Consider the following 17,171-nt stretch of genomic DNA (forward strand, 5'->3'; position numbering starts at 1 on the left):
TAGCTTGTCCGATTTTGCATTTCTAGTATATAGCCCAATGCCCAACACATAGTAGGTGCTTAATATGTTTACTGTAAAAAGTGACAATTAACACTTATGTATGTACTTCAGAGTTTTCATAAAGTTCACTTAATCCCTACTACAACCCTAAAAAATAGTTAATTACTACCATCCTATCATTTCTCTTTCATAGCATGTGGAGACTAAGCGGTTAAGTATCTGGGCCAGTGCCAGTCAATAGCAAAACGGAAGTAGGGTTGGTCTTCGGACTCCAAGTTTGGGGCACCTGACACTACGAAGCTGGTTGGGACCAGCTCTGACTTGGCGCCGCGGCTTTACCTCCTAGGTGCCACTGGGGACGCGCTCCCGGTTCCCAGGCGCAGAGAGAAGCGAAGTCTCCCGGAGGGCCGGGGAACCTGGACTACATCTCCCAGACAGCCGTGGGGCGAAACCTGAGGTGATTGGCTGAGCTCGACAGCCAATACAGCTGCGAGGAGTTCTTGCCGGCCAATCATAGGCCTGAGGGGGCGGGACTCCCTCACTGGGGCTAGTTGGGCGCTGAACTAAGCGCGTTCTGAGCTGCCCCAAACCTCTAAGGGGCTGGGAGCCGGATGCCACGTTGTCCTCTTCTCCGGGTCTTACCTCGGGTCGTCTCCCGCGCACTCCCGTGACTCCGCCTCTGGTGGCGCGTGTCTGGCCGCTAGACAGGCGCCGAGGACTGGTCGGGAGAAAGCACGTGCTCGAGCAGTTGTCGCGCCAAGCGTCTACCTGTCATCTCCGCGCCCACGCCCTGGGCGTCGCGGGCTCTCTGGGCCCTCAGTACCCCCCGCGACCCGGGCCTGCGGGAGGAGTCAAAAGGCCGCCCGGCCTTCTTTGGCAGAACTGCTCGGTGCTGGCTGTCGCTCTTGGCCGTCACCTGTGGCGAGCGCGTGTTCCCCGCTGCGCCCCCCGCGCGAGGAGGAGGCTCTGCAACATGTCACCCGCGCTCCAAGAGCTGTCGCAACCCGGTAACGCTGCGGCCCGGTTTGCGTAGTTCGGTTGTGTGTTTATTGACTCATGCTGTGGCTTCCTAATCCCTCGGGCCATTCTCCCCAGCAGCTGGCGACTCCCGGCGGGGCTTCCCCGCGGGCGGGCGGCACCGTTTGAACCTAGCCGTGGAGCCCTGCGGGCCATGTTTTTCTTTCTGCCTCTTCCTCTACCTTCCCCCGGACAAACCAGCAAAACCCGCAAAGCGCTCCCCTCCTGGTGCGCCCGAAAAACTCCTGATGTCACAGTAACTAAATTTTGCAGTTGGACGCAGCGTATTGCAGCAGGGGCCCATGGAAGTTTTGCGTGGTGTGACGTGACGTTCTTATTTAGTAAATATTTGTTGAGCACCTACTGCCAAAGGAAGTTCAAGCGCTGAGAAACAGATGAGGAGACCCAGATAACTATTTAAAACTACCACATTGAACTTTTCCGCTTCTGTGCCTGCTAAACTCCAGTATGCATAGAGTCACCTAAAATAGATTAGCAGTCTGCAGATACTCAGTAAATTGAGATGGAGAGTAGTAATCTCCAGTGGTTCTGATGTCGGTAGTCCTGGGATCTCAATGAGAAAAAGCCAGTTTAGCCACAAGAGCTGAATATAATTTCAGCTTTGTAATGAACTCTGGGGCTCTAAGATCATCCCTGACTATAATTTGTGGACGGATACACACGTAAAAACGTGTGAGGTGGGAGATGTGGAAATGAGAATTAGTAATAAGTACGGAACAGTAACTGTCCCATCACAGAATGAGGATGTTCAGCTCCAGGGGGAGGAACATCTGAATTCTAAATTCAGAATTCAGAAGGAAATTTACAAGAGATTAACTGGTCCCCCCAGGGTGCTGATAAACAGGACTGGTAAAATGGTTCTTGAAACTAGAGGAACTAGCTCAGAAACACATCACTCCCTATGAAGTAAGAACTTTCCCTCTTAGAGGGATATCATATAGTTGTTTGGGTATTTTTTACTCAAGATCTCTGGCCTCCCCTTTCTCATTTAATCTACAAAAGGAAATGTGATTTTCCCCTTCATCTGAATTGCAGCCAAATGCCTCTGAAGATTTAGAATACTTTGGGTAGTGAGTGATCTTTTTACAGAAAATGAAAGGAAAACTGGTGAGTGTTTGGATCTAGCCCATTCTCCTCACCCCAAGCCTACTTTCTGTAGTTGAGCACCAAGTCAAGTTTAACCAAGTCTAAGGCCCCTTAAGGAATTCTGAACCAGGTCCTTGGGCCTAGAAAAGATCTTAGATGTATTCCCGTTTCTCTCGATGAGAGCAACCGCTGTGTTGGGATCAGAGTCAGGTTTTAACTTCCTAAAATTTAGGCACTTACTGGTATTCAGTCTTTTTTTATTTTTATTTTTTTTTAATTTTGAGACAGTCTCACTCTGTCACCCTGTGTAGAGTGCAGTGGCATCATCATAGTTCACTGACATACCACTATGCCTGGCTAATTTTTCTGAGTTTTAGTAGAGACGGGGTCTCACTGTGCAGCTTCTAAAGCTTTTTTTGTTTCATCCTTTATTTATTTATTTATTTATTTATTTTTGAGACAGTCTGACTCTGTCACCCAGGCTAGAGTGCAGTGGCATCAGCCTAGCTCACAGCAACCTCAAACTCCTGGGCTTAAGCCATCCTCCTGCCTCGGCCTCCTGAGTAGCTGGGTCTACAGGCGTGCACCACCACACCTGGCTAATTTTTTCTATTTTTAGTAGAGATGGGGTCTCACTCTTGCTCAGGCTGGTCTTGAATTCCTGAGCTCAAGCGATCCTCCCACCTTGGCCTCCCAGAGTGTTAGGATTACAGGCGTGAGCTACAGCACCCGGTCTGAAGATGTGTTCTTGACACTGCAATTTATTAGTTACATCTATATATTAGGGGTTTATTGGCTTGTGCCTTCATCTTGTCATTCTTTAGGCTTGTTCCTTTTTTGTTTGCTTTTTTTTAGAGAAGGGGTGGTGGGGTCTTGCTATGTTGTCCAGGCTGGACATGAACTCCTGGGCTCAAGCTATCCTCCTGCCTCAGTCTCTGAGGTATCTGGGACTGCAGGTGTGTACTACCATGCCCAGCCTAGGCTAGTTCTTAAAGGTGACGCTACCTGACTTACCCACCTCACATCTGATTGGTGCTTTAATCAGTTAATCCCATGTTTGTTTATTCTTTGGAATACTTGCTGTGAATCAAAATATTGTTAGCTAGAAAATAAAATGTTAATGGCAGAAAGAAACCAAAATACATTGGCTGGGTCCACTCAAACTGGGGCAAATACTGTGTGATCTTTTTGGCTCACTAGTGAAGAACATTCCTTGGTACCCTCCCCTCTGCACTCCAGTTGTACATTAAAATATTTCTGAGACTGTTATTACTAGTCAGTTAGATGAGGGAAACCACAAAACTGTGTATTCCTATATTTGCTATGAAAGATATTAGAATATGCTCTATTTAGAACCTGACGATTCAGTAGCGAAATGTACAGAATGTTCTAGACCTAATGAACAGAGTAGAGATAAACACAGTACTTTTTGTCGTTCTTCATGGAAGAGCAACATTTCAATAGATGCCCACTTTGCCAAGAGAAAGGAGCATTGTTAAGGTGACTTACTCTTTTCAGAAAGTTCTGATGGTAATTAGAAAGGGTACCTCAGAGGGGAAAGGCGGTACAGGAGCAACGTATGTAACCTGCAATTCTGTATCCCCCATAACAAGATGAAAAATAAATAAATAAATAAATAAATTAAAAAAAAAAAAAAAAAAAAAAAGAAAGAAAGAAAATGTAGGTTACACACAAAAAAAAAAAAAAAAAAAAAAGAAAGGGTACCTCCTACTGGCAAAGCTGCGGGAATACGGAAGGATAAGAACAGTGAACATCTTCTTAGTTTCTCTAAATGGGAAATCCTACATTATCCCCTAAAGGAAACATAAGCATGTGGGTAAGTGGATTTTTAAGGCCCTCTGTTGGCAGAGGTGTTTTGTATTCAGTCCATACAATCCCTGCTTGTATGTGTTTTGTGATGTATTCCCTTTTGTGTGTATTTTCCAATCACAGTTCTCTTGTTTCCATAGACAGCCTATTTCACATATATCCATGTATTTGTACATTTTCTTGTATACTCTAGTCTGTGTACATATTTTTAATTTATTTAAATCATTAATTTAAATAATATAATATATAATACAATAATATACAAATAGTAACAAATTATTTTATATTATTAACATAAATTATTAATTTAAATGGTATCTTGGTAGTTAACCATTTCTAACTTTTTCACTTAATATTCTGTCCTAGAGAACCAGCTGTGTCACTGTGGTGTATGTGGTTACCAGTGTGTGGTCCACAGTGGGCATCCGCCACAGTTTACTAAGCCGTTTCCCAAGGTTGCCTCCAACTTGCCCACTCCTGTGAACACCCTCTTATGTGTTCCTTATATGAGACTTCCTTTGGAAATATGCCAGAAAATCCCAGTGTGGGATTGCTGGGTTTTCTGCATACTTAATTTTACTAAGGCCAGCGCGGTGGCTCACGCCTGTGATCCCAGCACTCTGGGAGGCCGAGGCAGGAGGATCGCTTGAGCTCAGGAGTTGAAGACTGGCCTGAGCAAGAGTGAGACCCTTTCTCTTAAAAAAATATAATTTTTTTTTTTACTAAGTCCTGCTAAGCTATTCTCCAGAATGGATATTTCTGTCTATATTCCAGCAAGCATACTTGAGGGTTCAGACTTTCTTTGGCATTATTTAATATTCTAATTATTGGCCATCTGTTGAGCATAAATTGGTACATTTCATTTTAATTCACATTTCTCTGATAGCTAATGAGTTTGAGCATCTCTTCATATACTTGCTGGTTATTCAGTTTCCTTTCTCTTATTATTTATATCTGTTGCTCCTTTTTCTATTTGGTTTCTTAATTGATTTGTGGGAGTTCCTTGTACATTATAGGTGTTAATCTCTTTTAGTTTTAGACATTGAAAACTCTTTCCCCAATACAACATCTGTTATTTTTGCCTATAGTGATCTTAATTTAACAGAAATCCTTAGTTTTTTTAAAATCAAATTCATCTTTTTTTAAAAAAAAATTAGTCATTTTGAGTCTTAAGATGCTCTTCCCCAGTTGAAATCATATAGGTCTTCCACAAATTATAGGATCAGTTTGTCAAGTTTCAAAAAAACAAAAAAAGATTTTTAATGTCTTAAAAAAAAAAAAAACCTTTGATCTGTTGCTTATGTGGTGACTCAACAAACAAGAACTCAAGAATTTTCGTGTGTCGGGGCTGGATTGTTTTATGGTAAATAGTAAACTATCTGAAAGACTGAAAACAAAGTTTGTATTTCTGGACTGAAAAGTAGGGGCCCCATGGAAAGTACAAAGACCTTTTATGAAGATGGGAGGAGGAGTGTAGGCCCTGTCCATAGTTAGATTTGCTAAACGTATGCACTTGCTCAGTGGAGCAGATAGAAGGAGAAAGACGTGAAAATAATTTGATATTGGTTGACCATTTTGCTGATGCAAAGGACATACTTCATTGTGGAAAAGATTGCATTTTTTTTCCCCTAGAAAGTTTGAATATCTTTTGAACATGAAATTTTACAACTTATTCCCCACCCCTCCAACTCCCGCCATGCTCCCATTAGCCTTAGGATTCAGTCACCCACTTAAGCTCACATGATTTCATTTCAGGTTGGACTTTCAAGAAAGGAATTCAATTGGGCATATAGGTTGAAGTTTTTAGTCCTTTCTCTTCTGACTGCTCATTTGAAATCACCTCCCTTTAATTGTTTTCACTAAGTATTGTCTTCTTTCTGCCAAATTGATGTTCATTTCCAAACCTGCAAATATGCCATTCTTGCCCCAATAGGAACAACTGAGAGCTTTAGGCTTTCCATGATATTTTTTCACAGCTCACTGGACTTTGTCTTATATTGGACACAATCTTTAGAGTTTCAGTCCTAGCTATGTGCTAATAACGACATGATAGGAAGAGCTGACATTTATCAGATGTTTACCATATATCAGGTATGTATGTCTCATTTCGTGACTTGTGTGACTTGAGAGGCCCAGCTCTTAACACATGATTTCATTTTATTATCACAGTTCTGATGATGAAGGCAGGGCGATGTTTCTCCGTTTTGTTGAAACAGGAAGTCTTTTTTTTTTTTTTTTTTTTTTGAGACAGAGTCTCACTTTGTTGCCTGGGCTAGAGTGCCATGGCGTCAGCCTAGCTCACAGCAACCTCAAACTCCAGGGCTCAAGCAAATCTCCTGCCTCAGCCTCCTGAGTAGCTGGGACTACAGGCATGCGACACCATGCCCGGCTAATTTTTTCTATATATATTTTTTAGTTGGCCAGATCATTTCTTTCTATTTTTAGTAGAGATGGGGGTCTCGCTCGTGCTCAGGCTGGTCTCGAACTCCTGACCTCAAGCAATCCACCCGCCTTGGCCTCACCAGAGTGCTAGGATTACAGGCGTGAGCCACTGCGCCCGGCCCGAAACAGGAAGTCTTGTCTAAAATCTCGTAGCTACTTAGGGGAGCTAGAACTAAAACCCAGATTTCTTGGCTTTTCTTACCCTGCCACCGTTAGCTTAATGATCTCAAACTCTGAATGCTTGGTAGCTGATAGGACAGGCATGTTGGGGCGGAGAGGGTCCAAATTAATGCCACATCTGAATTTGCTTTGTTGACTATAGCTTGAATTGACTTTCGTCTTTCTATGATACGTGCCTCATCGAGCCCTACCTTTTTTCTGTATTTCCTTTGGTACTTGAAGTACTACTGATTGGATCATTGGATCTTAACTTTGTTCCTTTATCAGGAAGTGTTTTCTCTCGCCTGCAAATTCAATAAACACAATTAGCCAGTGAGCTGGCTTTGGAAGGGAGAAACATATTGCTCTTTGGGAAAGAAACCAGATACTGCATATTGCAAATTTCCCTTGCAGGTTACTAGACTGCCTTCCTGAAGGCCAGTAGCTCCTTGGCCATCATCTAGCCCCCATACTGTGTACCTGAGACTCTGGACAGTAAGACAAGGCAGGGTTGTAAGTGTGTGCCCAATGCCAGCATGCAAATATTCTTACATTACTGGTTTGGGTTTTAAATGACCGTGGCCTCTTCCTCCTCGTTTTCCCTCACTTTTTTTTATCATCTTAATTAAGGAAATATTTATTGAACATTTAGGTGCCAGATAACTATTCTCAGTGTTGCTAGCCATGGAGATGAGTTGGTCTAGATAGTCTTTTCCTGCAAGGAGCTCAGATAACTTAGAACCAGCCCCATTTCACTTGAGCTTTGCTCCACTCTCACTGAGTACAGAAGGAATGTTGACAAGATGGATTGGTGTCATTGTGGTTTGTTCTGAGTAATTTGTGTTCATTCTGCTAGGCCATAGGAGCTGTTGAAGGTGTCTGAGCAGGGGAAGCCACTGGTTTAAAATTGTTCTATAGGACCATTAATCTGGTAGTGGTTTATAGGGTCGATTGGAACACCAGGTGACCGGGTATGGTGGTGATTTCTTACCTTTGGGGGACACTTGATAGGTGACAAGCCAACTCCAGTTCTATGATCTCATTTGCATGGATGCACACTGAAGCTCGAAGATTTGTGATGGCTTGCATGTGTAGTGAGGGCTTAAAGAGAGGGGTTGGCCCTGGGGGTAGAAGGTGGGACCCATGTGAGTGGCATTTTGGAGGTCAAATCTATACAATTTGGGATCTGAGTAGGTGCTGGTTATTGAGGAGAACAAGGAGTCAGGTAATACTGAGATTTTAAGGTTAGGCTTGTGGGAAGGGTGTTGCCTTTCACAGAAATAGGGACATGAGGCGGAGAATGTAGCAAGTTTGGCTTTGAACATTAGATTGAGAGATAGGTGCGTATTCTAGAAGGCGATACCAGGTGCACAGTTTGAAATCTGGGTCTATGTGCTTGCTTCAGCGGCACATTTACCAAAACTGGAACGAAACAGAGAAGATTAACGTGGCCTCTGCGAAATGGATGACATGCAAATTCGTGAAGCGTTCCATATTAAAATATTTTTATGCAAAAATAAAAAAAAAGAAATCGGTCTAAGATTGGGGCCAGGTGTTTTTGATAATTAGAAGGCCTTGCGTGACTTTAGAAAGCAATTCCAGGAGAGCGGTGGAGGAGGAAGCCAGATCAGGAAGATACGGAGGTGGGAAGGGGTAGAGGGAGAGCGTGGGAGGCGTGGTGGGGGTGGTGATCACGTGGTCTTCCTTAGGTGCAGAGAGAGGGGAGATAGAGTGAGCCAAGCTGCAAGAGGGTTTGGAGGTGGAGAGGGTGTGAATTTGAGGAGCTTCCAGCAGAAGACTTGATTATACAGGATTGGGTGAACTCACTTGTAGAGTGAGAAGGATGGAAGGGATTTGGTGCTTAAAAGAAAGCACAGGTTGGGATGGCAGATGTCCACAGTATTGTGGGAAGACAAGAAAAGGTGAACCAAAGACGAGACTCAACATTATGAATTTTTAGTGACTCCAATCAGCATAGTTTTGTGGCTTTCGATAGTTCTTAGAAGCCAGAAAGTAGCATCGGAAGGAGTAAGCATTGGGTCCTTTTCAGGGCGAGGAATTAGAAGTGCAGGCGCATGGGGAGAGTTGAGAAGTTTGAGGGTGTTGGCCAGTTGTTACCTAATACATGGAGCAGAGGTGAGTAAAACCCTGTCTGCAGGCTACTACTGGCGCTGGCAGCAGGTGGGAGGAACAAGCCAAACTAACATTTTAAAGGACAGTTTGGAATTACTGATGGTTTTCAATTATCCCTGCTAAATCTCCCTATTAAGGGAGCATCTGCACAGAATTAACAAAGGAAAGAGAGCTTTGAGGACTCTCTAGCAGCCTGCCCTCGCCTTGTGTCACTGGCTCATTGCTGCCTGTCTTCCTTATCTCTGAAAAAGGAATAGCTACAGCCCACTTTGACCTTGGCTTGGTGCTTCACCAGTAATTCTGTGCTGTGTACGATCTCTTATTGTATTAGACATTGTTGGAACTTAATGACAACATTTTTGGGCTGCATTTTTCTAATGCTGTAGAGTTTTGAGTGTGTCTTTTATGAGCTCCATTTACTCCCTGTCATGGTTTATTATAAATGACTCTGAAGTCCCCACTCACCCATCTTTCTTTCCCTTTTGTTCTTTAAAGTCAAATTTTCACTTTTCTTTAAAGCAGGTCTGAAGAAAACCCTGAGGGATGACATTGAAGCCCTTCTGCGGAAGAGGATTATGGTGCTAGATGGAGGGATGGGGACCATGATCCAGCGTCACAAGCTCAGTGAAGAACACTTCCAAGGTCAAGAATTTAAAGATCATGCCAGGCCACTGAAAGGCAACAATGACATTTTAAGTATAACTCAGCCCGATATCATCTACCAAATCCATAAGGTAAAGTATTCCCAGGTTCCTATATAGATTCGTTCTGTTACTCTGCAAGCTGTTTCATGTACCAAGGGAAGACTGCTGTGCCTAGTGCTCTGGAGAACACAGAAGAAGGAGGTGGGCGGTTTATTCCGAAAGCAGGTATTGGACACCAGGTAGAAGTCAGGCACTGTGTTGGGCACTCAGGTTAAGGAGATGAGGAAGGTAGATTTTCTGCCCTTAAGGCATTTAAACTCCAGTGAAAACAACCTTAAAAGCCTGGATAAATTAGCATTTTCACCTTCACTATCTTATTTAAGTCACTACAACAGCCCTGATGAAGAAATAGTGAAATGTAGTATCTCAGCTCAGGCTGCTATAATAAATTACCATAGACTGAGTGGCTTAAACAAGTACGCCTTTATTTCTCCCAGTTCTAAAAGCTGGAAGTCCATGATCAAGGTGCCAGCAGTACGTGTTTCGGGTGAGGGGCCCACTTCCTGGTTTACAGACAGGTGTCCTCTCGTATCCTCACCTGGTGGAGCGCAGAGAGAAAGCAAGCTCTCATGTCTCTTCCTAGAAGGGCGCTGTTGTGGTCTATGTCTGTGTCCACCCCAAGATTCATATGTTAAATCCTAATGCCCAGTGTGATGGCATTGGGTGCCCTTGTAAAAGAGGCTGAAGGAAGCTTCTCACCTGTCCTCTGCCAGATGAGGACACGGTAAGAAGATGCTGTCTCTGAACCAGAAAGTGGGCTCTCACCCATTATAAAAGTCGAAGACATAGCTACCATTTATGTATTTTACTTTATATTTTAGTCTAATTTTCTATACTTGGATTTTTTTTCCAGACTATTTATTACAGGGGTACAAACATTTTGGTTACATAAATTGCTTTTATACAGTTTGAGGCAAAGTTGTAAGTGTGCCCATCCCCCAAATAATGTGCATTGTACCTGTTAGGTGTGAATTTACCTATTCCCTCCTCCCCCTCCCACGTGCTTGATTTCTATAGAGTTTTACTTCCATGTTATACTTAGACTTTTAAACATTTACTTGGTATTATATTGCTTCATACTGTCTTATAATTTGCATTTTTACTAATATACCAGGAGCATTAAATATTCTGAAGCATGGTTTTAATAACTTCATAATCTATTCTATGTATATATCATCATTTACTTAACTAATTCCCTTATTCTTAGGCATTAAGGTTGTTTTCAGTTTTTCTTACCATTAATATTTTTTTAAAAACTTGAAGTGGTTCTTATAAAACAAATCTCATAGATAAGAATAAATTCGCATTTGACCATATTCCAGACTGTAATTTTTTCCCCAGAGATAACCACTGATATTAGTTGGTATGTATCTTTCCAGATCATTTTGTTATGCATTTATATATAAGTATATGTGTGTATGTGGGTGAATATATATATATGTAGAAAACTCACAGTACTGTTTGTGCATGTTTTAAATTTAATGGTGTCATGCTTTACATATCATTCTATTTTACTTTTCTACTTAGCCGTACTTCGTAAGATCTTTCCATGTCAGTATATGTAGATGTACACAATGTTTTTTTTTTTGCTATCACATAGCATGTCATAAAATGAATATATTATAGTTATTTAGCTATTTCCCTATTGATGGATATTTAGGATGTTTGTGACTTATTGTTATTATAAATACGTATATCTTGGTTTCATTTCCCAGCTCTTCTGCAAACATCCATCAACTTAGGAGGGATTGGGTTTACTCACTATTGCAAAATCAAGGTGGTCAAGAGATTCCAGGGTACCAGTCAAATTGAGGTTAAGATAGTGACTAAAGACTGAAGCCAGGAAGATGGGTTTCAAACAGGGAGAACAGTGGGGCACCTAAGTGCTCAAGGTTCCAGTTAAGGTGCAGATCCGGTTCAGAGGGACTGGCAGATGTGGACTGGAAGAATTGTCAGAGTTTGAGATCTCAGAGACAGTGCAGTTCTCAGTGCGGGTCAGCTTGTGCTGAAGCAGAGAGAAGGTCAAGGAACAGAACTAATGTTTGTTAGTGCCCACGGTGTGCCAGACGTTTGATATGCTTCTTGTATTAGCGTATAGCCATCCTGTGAAGTAGGACTATAATATTTTCAAATGAGGAGACTCAGAGAGTTTAAGGAACTTGATTAAGTTCATATAACTTCAGCATGTTAGTTAGTCTGAATTCAACTTCTGTGGTTCTTTATTTATATATAACACATGCCTTTCTGTGAAATCCTTATACCTTTCTGCATCTCGAGCCTTGTCTTATCAAGTGGTCAAAAAATGGTGTGGTGGTGGTGAAAGGACATGTTTATTGTTGAGAGACAGAGACTTTAAAACTCATAAGAATTGACAGTATTATGTTTTGTTGCAGGAATACTTGCTGGCCGGGGCAGATATCATTGAGACAAATACTTTTAGCAGCACCAGTATCGCCCAAGCCGATTATGGCCTTGAACACTTGGTAAGAATTCCATTTTCCCACTTACGTAAGATGTTCACAAGCATTTGCTGCATTGGTAGTTGCCAGTGAGAAAGCCCCGAGAAGCTGCAGAGTCAAGCTGGTGTCTCGTTACCTGCTGTAGTGAGACAGGAAAATGGTTTGAAGCTCTTCTGCTTACGAACACAGCAGCCCGTTCATTTTCCAACTGGCTTCTTTTATGGGCAAGTAATAATCCAATGAAATGATACTTACTATGCAGTGGCTGTTGATAAAGGCATAACATTGGCTGTATGCACACAGTATTGTGAGGCCTTTTTAAGTATCGGGTGGCAGATTTGCTTGCTTTCTTTTTTTTTTTTTGAACTTGTAGTGAAATACATGTAACATGAAATTTACCATCTTAACTATTTTTAAGTGTACAGTTCTGTGATGTTAAGTACATTCACAGTGTTACGCTACCATCATCACTATTCATCTCCAAAACTTCTTCATCTTCCCAAACTGAAACTCTGTATCCATTAGAAAATAACTCCCCATTCCTTCCCACCCCACAGCCCGTGGCACGCCCTATTCTACCCTCTTCCCCGCCCCCCCCCCCCCCAGAGTCTTGTTTTGTTGCTCTCAAGTAGAGTGCAGTGGCATCATCATAGCTTGCTGCAACCTCAAACTCCTGGGCTCAAGTGATCCTCTTGCCTCAGCCTCCCATGTAGCTGGGACTACAGGTGCATGTCACCATGCCCGGCTAATTTTTCTATTTTTAGTAGAGATGGGGTCTCGCTGTTGCTCAGGCTGATCTTGAACTTTTTAGCTTAAGTGAATCCTCCCGCTTTGGCCTCGCAAAGTGCTGGGATTGTAGGCATGAGCCACCTCGCCCAGCCTATTCTAATTTCTATCTCTATGAATTTGAGTATTCTAGGTACTTCATGTAAGTTGAATCATGTGGTATTTGGCCTTTTGTGATTAGCTTATTTCACTTAGCATAATATCCTCAAGGTTCACCCATGTTGTATGTGTCAGAATTTCCTTCCTTTTCAAGGTTGAATAATATTCCACTGTGTGTATATACCACAATGTGCTTATCATTTTTCTGCTGATGAACATTTGGGTTGCTTCGTCCTTTTTGTTGCTGTGAATATACAGTACTTCTGCTGTGAACATGTGTGTGAAATATGTGTTTGAGTCCCTGCGTTCAATTCTTTTGTATATATAGACAGAAGTAGAATTGCTGGATCATACGGTAATTCTGTGTTTAACTTTGTGAGGAACTGCCGTACTGTTCTTCACAGTGGCTGTGCCATTTTACATTCCCACCAGTGGTGAACAAGGGTTTCAGTATTTTCACATCCTTGCCAACAATTTTTGTTTTCTAGTTTTTTGATAGTTGCCATCCTAATAGGGGTGGGTGGCAGATTTGGTTTCCAGACACAAGCTTCTGTTTTCACATAAGTAGCCCCAAGTGCCCCAACATGGATTTTTCTCGTGCTACTGGGGTGTTGTGAGATTGAGTGCCATTGGGGTTATCAAGGGAAAATGAAATAGTGTTCCAGTTTGTGCATTATTTTAGAGCAGGAGTTGGCAAACATTTTTTCCAAAGGGCCAGATAGTAAATATTTTAGGCTTTTTTGGCCACATAGTCTCTTGTAACTACTCAATTCTGTCATTGTACTGCAAAACCAGCCACAGATAATATGCAAATACATGGGCATCCTATATTCCAATAAAACTTTATGTACAAAAACAGGCAGTGGACTAGATACGTCCTATGAGCCACGGTTTGCCAACCCCTATCTAGGATATTGTGGTTTTTTAATTACTGGATATAAGGATCCAAGACGCATGGGCTCTCAGAATTGGAATGGATCTTGATGATAACAAATCTGAGACCTCCTCACCTGGCCATGAACCTCCTTACACCGTAGGTAACACTGTGTCTATGTATTCTTTTTGTTTCTTGGGGAGAGGGTTCATTGTACTTTATCAAATTCTCAAGAGGTTAATAATAATCTACAAACAATTCGGAACCACTGATTCCAACGATTGTACAGGGAAGGAAGTCAAGGCCTGGGGAAGTTGCTATGGGAACCTCCCGGTCCCGCAGTGACCGAGCTTATCCTTGAATCCCAGTCTCCTGCCTCTGAAGCCTATGCTTTTCCCATTACTGTATTTTTTAATTAATTCTCGGAATATTTAACTGCATCAGCTTATTCTCTGACATATCAAACGTCTAGAGATCGCTCTTTTTACCAGCCAGCTCATGGTTTGAGAAAACCTAACGGCAGTTCCCGAGGATTCATGCCTTTCCCTCCTGCCTTTCAAGGCTGGGGCTGATAGGTCTTCTTGGCTAGGATTTAACTCAGACCTCAGATAAATTCGTTCTGTATTTCCTTACTGAATAAAACTGGGTATTGGATGATTATGAATTCATTACTTACTGTATGAAGGAACCGAAGGACAAGCTAATGTTTGCGGTTGATACATTAGGCCTACGAGATGAACAAGTGCTCTGCAGGAGTGGCCAGAAAAGCTGCCGAGGAGATAACTCTCCAGACGGGTAAGGAACATTCTTCCTTGTTTGTGCACATGATTCCTCGGATGTTCTCAGCTATAATGTGCTGTCCTTACAGCAGTTTTTCTTTGCATGATCTTTGGCTTACGAGCACCACTGTAGATGCTGTATTTGACTTGTTTGTAGGTTACTTTTCTGCAGTTTGATAATCAAGCATTCAGTGTCTCTGAGTCGATGCTATCGCTCTGGGCCTTGGGCTCAGGGTTTACTGTTTTACCCTGCTGATGGTTACAGCCTGACTTTGTAGCCAGGCCCATGGCTTCCTTGGGTATTGAGAGCTAAAATGATTTTTCTCCTTTTGGAAGCACATCATCAGGTTATTAAGTGACAGCTGTCTGTTTTGATTATTTTGGCTATCATTAGGATATTTCATCTTATCCTTTTAAAGCCCACCCCCCACCCCATGATTGGCTTATCTAGGTGGAAAGATTGTCTTTTGAACATTTTCCCCTTTATACTGCTGATGTCCTTGAAGGCTCTGTGCAGCGCACAGAAGAGTGTGGCGTTAGATTCAGTCTTGCTGGAACTTGAAAAGTGACTCCTAAAATAACTAGCCTTCTGGCTGGCTGCCATGAGAACACTTGGGCACCAGCTGGCGGGAGGGAAAGGAATAGAAGAAATACATGGAGCCCCTGAAGATTTGGAAATGTGAAGTTATTGCCAAGAGTAAAGCAAAATTGGTATGGAGTGACGCACAGCATACTAATGAAGACCAAAGCAATTTACGGGAACTCTGTTTCTGAGAGATAATGTTTAAATCCATGGAAATGCATAGACTGTTACCCTACCACAGTCACAGGTCAGAGGATATTGAACCAGCTAAAGCAAGGAGAGTTAAGGACATTTTTCTTATACCCACATTCCTGCTCAGCTTTGGGGAAGATAAAGAATATTTGGGCCTGTAAACCTGTTCCAACTGGATTATCAACTGGTTGTTAGTCTTTAGTTAAATTATAAAGCATAGCCCCAATGAGTGAGTGTCTAGAATCACCCAAGGTAATGAGCAGTATGACCCCTGGCTTCTGTTGTGATATGTAAATGAACAAAACTTCCCAGGCCATTTTAGAAACACCTAGACTCCAGCCTAAAGAAAAGGTTATTAAAGAGTTAAGTAAGATTTAATCTGCTTCATACTTCGATTTCAGGCTTTGTAATTGTTGATCCTGATTTGATATTTCCCCCAGTGAAGGGCCTGCAGTGTGGTGCTAGGGAGCATTTCAGGTTGAATGCTTCTATGAGGCAAGTTTGCAGAACCTGCGTTAAGTTTAGGACCTTTCTTAAGAATAGGAGGACAGATAATTTGTCCAAACACAGCTATGGTATTAGAAAAGGATTGTTTACTGAAATGCTTTGAGGTCAGATGTGTGAGAATTCTGAGTTTTTTGAATTGGCTTAGTGATAATTTATGCATATCTTCTATATAACATAATTTCCTCAGTGAAATCTGGGGCAACCCCGGTGATCAAATATATATTAGCAAAGTCTATTAATCATCCTACTAAAGTGGGATAAAGATTATAAATAGCCTCTTGTTTAATAGAGGTCAGTTGTGTTGTCAAATTAAGAAAAAAATTGGGCTTTAGAGCTTTTTGGATTTCAGAGCTGTGGACAAAGGATTGTAGACCTGTGTTCCAGGAAAAATCTTACAGCCTGTTGATTCGCAACAAAAAGATTGAGTCGTTTAGATTTCACGCTTGTTTTTCTTTTCCCAAAGGGATTAAGAGGTTTGTGGCAGGAGCTCTGGGCCCAACTAATAAGACACTCTCTGTGTCCCCATCCGTGGAAAGACCAGATTACAGGAACATCAGTGAGTATTTCTCATACATGATCATTGTTCTTGGGCAAGTACCTCTGTGCTTCAGTAATCTGCAAATCTGTAAAATGGGACCAATGACAGTGTCTACCTCAGAGTTACTGTGACTTAATCCATGTAAAGGGCTTACAACAGTGCTTGGAGTATAGTAGACATCTAAATAAAAAGTTAGATGCCATTATTGTTATTTGAACTTGCTTTCAGATGTATATGATGTTGTGTTAGTGCTTCTGTATCAGCTGTGGAAATAAAATGATAGAAAAAAAAGCTTTAAATTGAGAAGCTGAGCAAATTTGGATACTAGGCTTTAGTCTGTTATAAAATAACCCACTATATCCCCATTTAATTTATTAGAAAGCATCCAAACTATCTAAACATACTAGCATTATGAACTAGCATGTATAAACACGCTTGTATGGAGATTTGACCAAAAAAATCCAGAAATCAAGGTCAATTTCTAAGCATTAAGACTATAAAAAACAAAAAGAATTAAGGTATCAGAGCTGAATAGTAATGATGCCATGTCTGGTAATGGATTTTGTGTGAGTGACGAGTTCAGGCCAGTACAGTTTGTAGGTTTTGGTTATAGAGCTTTGCATGTCACCAGGAGTTGCTCGTACCGTGCTTATGTGTGGTCGACACCCTCTCTGGTCTGGACACGACGGTGGGGAGCCAACCTCTCCTGCTCTTGTGCTGGCCGCGTAAGGTGAAGTACAGCAAGTCCTCACGTAACAGCATCAGCAGGTTCTTGGAAACATTTAAGCAAAATGATGTCCAGAAACCTCGAATAACGTGGTTTCCTTCACTGCTGTTTCATTATGACAATGAGGAAAAACAATGGTTTTGTTATACGTCGCCTGCTTGAAGTCACAGCTTCTGAGAACCTGTTGAAGATGTTAAGTGAGGACTTCCTGTACATTTATACAGCAAATATAAAT

The 17,171-nt window shown here is 41.9% G+C and overlaps 1 protein-coding gene and 1 non-coding gene across 4 annotated transcripts in view; both read left to right on the plus strand.

Moving 5' to 3' along the window:
* Nucleotides 1-929: 929 nt before the first annotated feature.
* The window catches only part of MTR (5-methyltetrahydrofolate-homocysteine methyltransferase), a 94,542-nt gene continuing 78,300 nt past the window's right edge, over nt 930-17,171 (plus strand). For all 3 annotated transcript variants that reach the window (XM_069484570.1, XM_069484572.1, XM_069484571.1), the window contains exons 1-5: nt 930-1,007; nt 9,208-9,422; nt 11,786-11,875; nt 14,336-14,405; nt 16,135-16,227. In XM_069484570.1, coding sequence (XP_069340671.1) covers nt 974-1,007; nt 9,208-9,422; nt 11,786-11,875; nt 14,336-14,405; nt 16,135-16,227 — 502 coding nt within the window. In that variant the 5' untranslated portion in view covers nt 930-973. The remainder of the gene's footprint in view (nt 1,008-9,207; nt 9,423-11,785; nt 11,876-14,335; nt 14,406-16,134; nt 16,228-17,171) is intronic.
* LOC138393525 (U6 spliceosomal RNA) lies at nt 7,948-8,055 on the plus strand. Its single transcript, XR_011235205.1, has one exon. It is a non-coding gene; the product is annotated as a U6 spliceosomal RNA (small nuclear RNA).

The sequence above is a fragment of the Eulemur rufifrons genome, chromosome 11 (genome assembly GCF_041146395.1).
Source record: "Eulemur rufifrons isolate Redbay chromosome 11, OSU_ERuf_1, whole genome shotgun sequence".
In the NCBI taxonomy this organism is placed as follows: domain Eukaryota; kingdom Metazoa; phylum Chordata; class Mammalia; order Primates; family Lemuridae; genus Eulemur; species Eulemur rufifrons.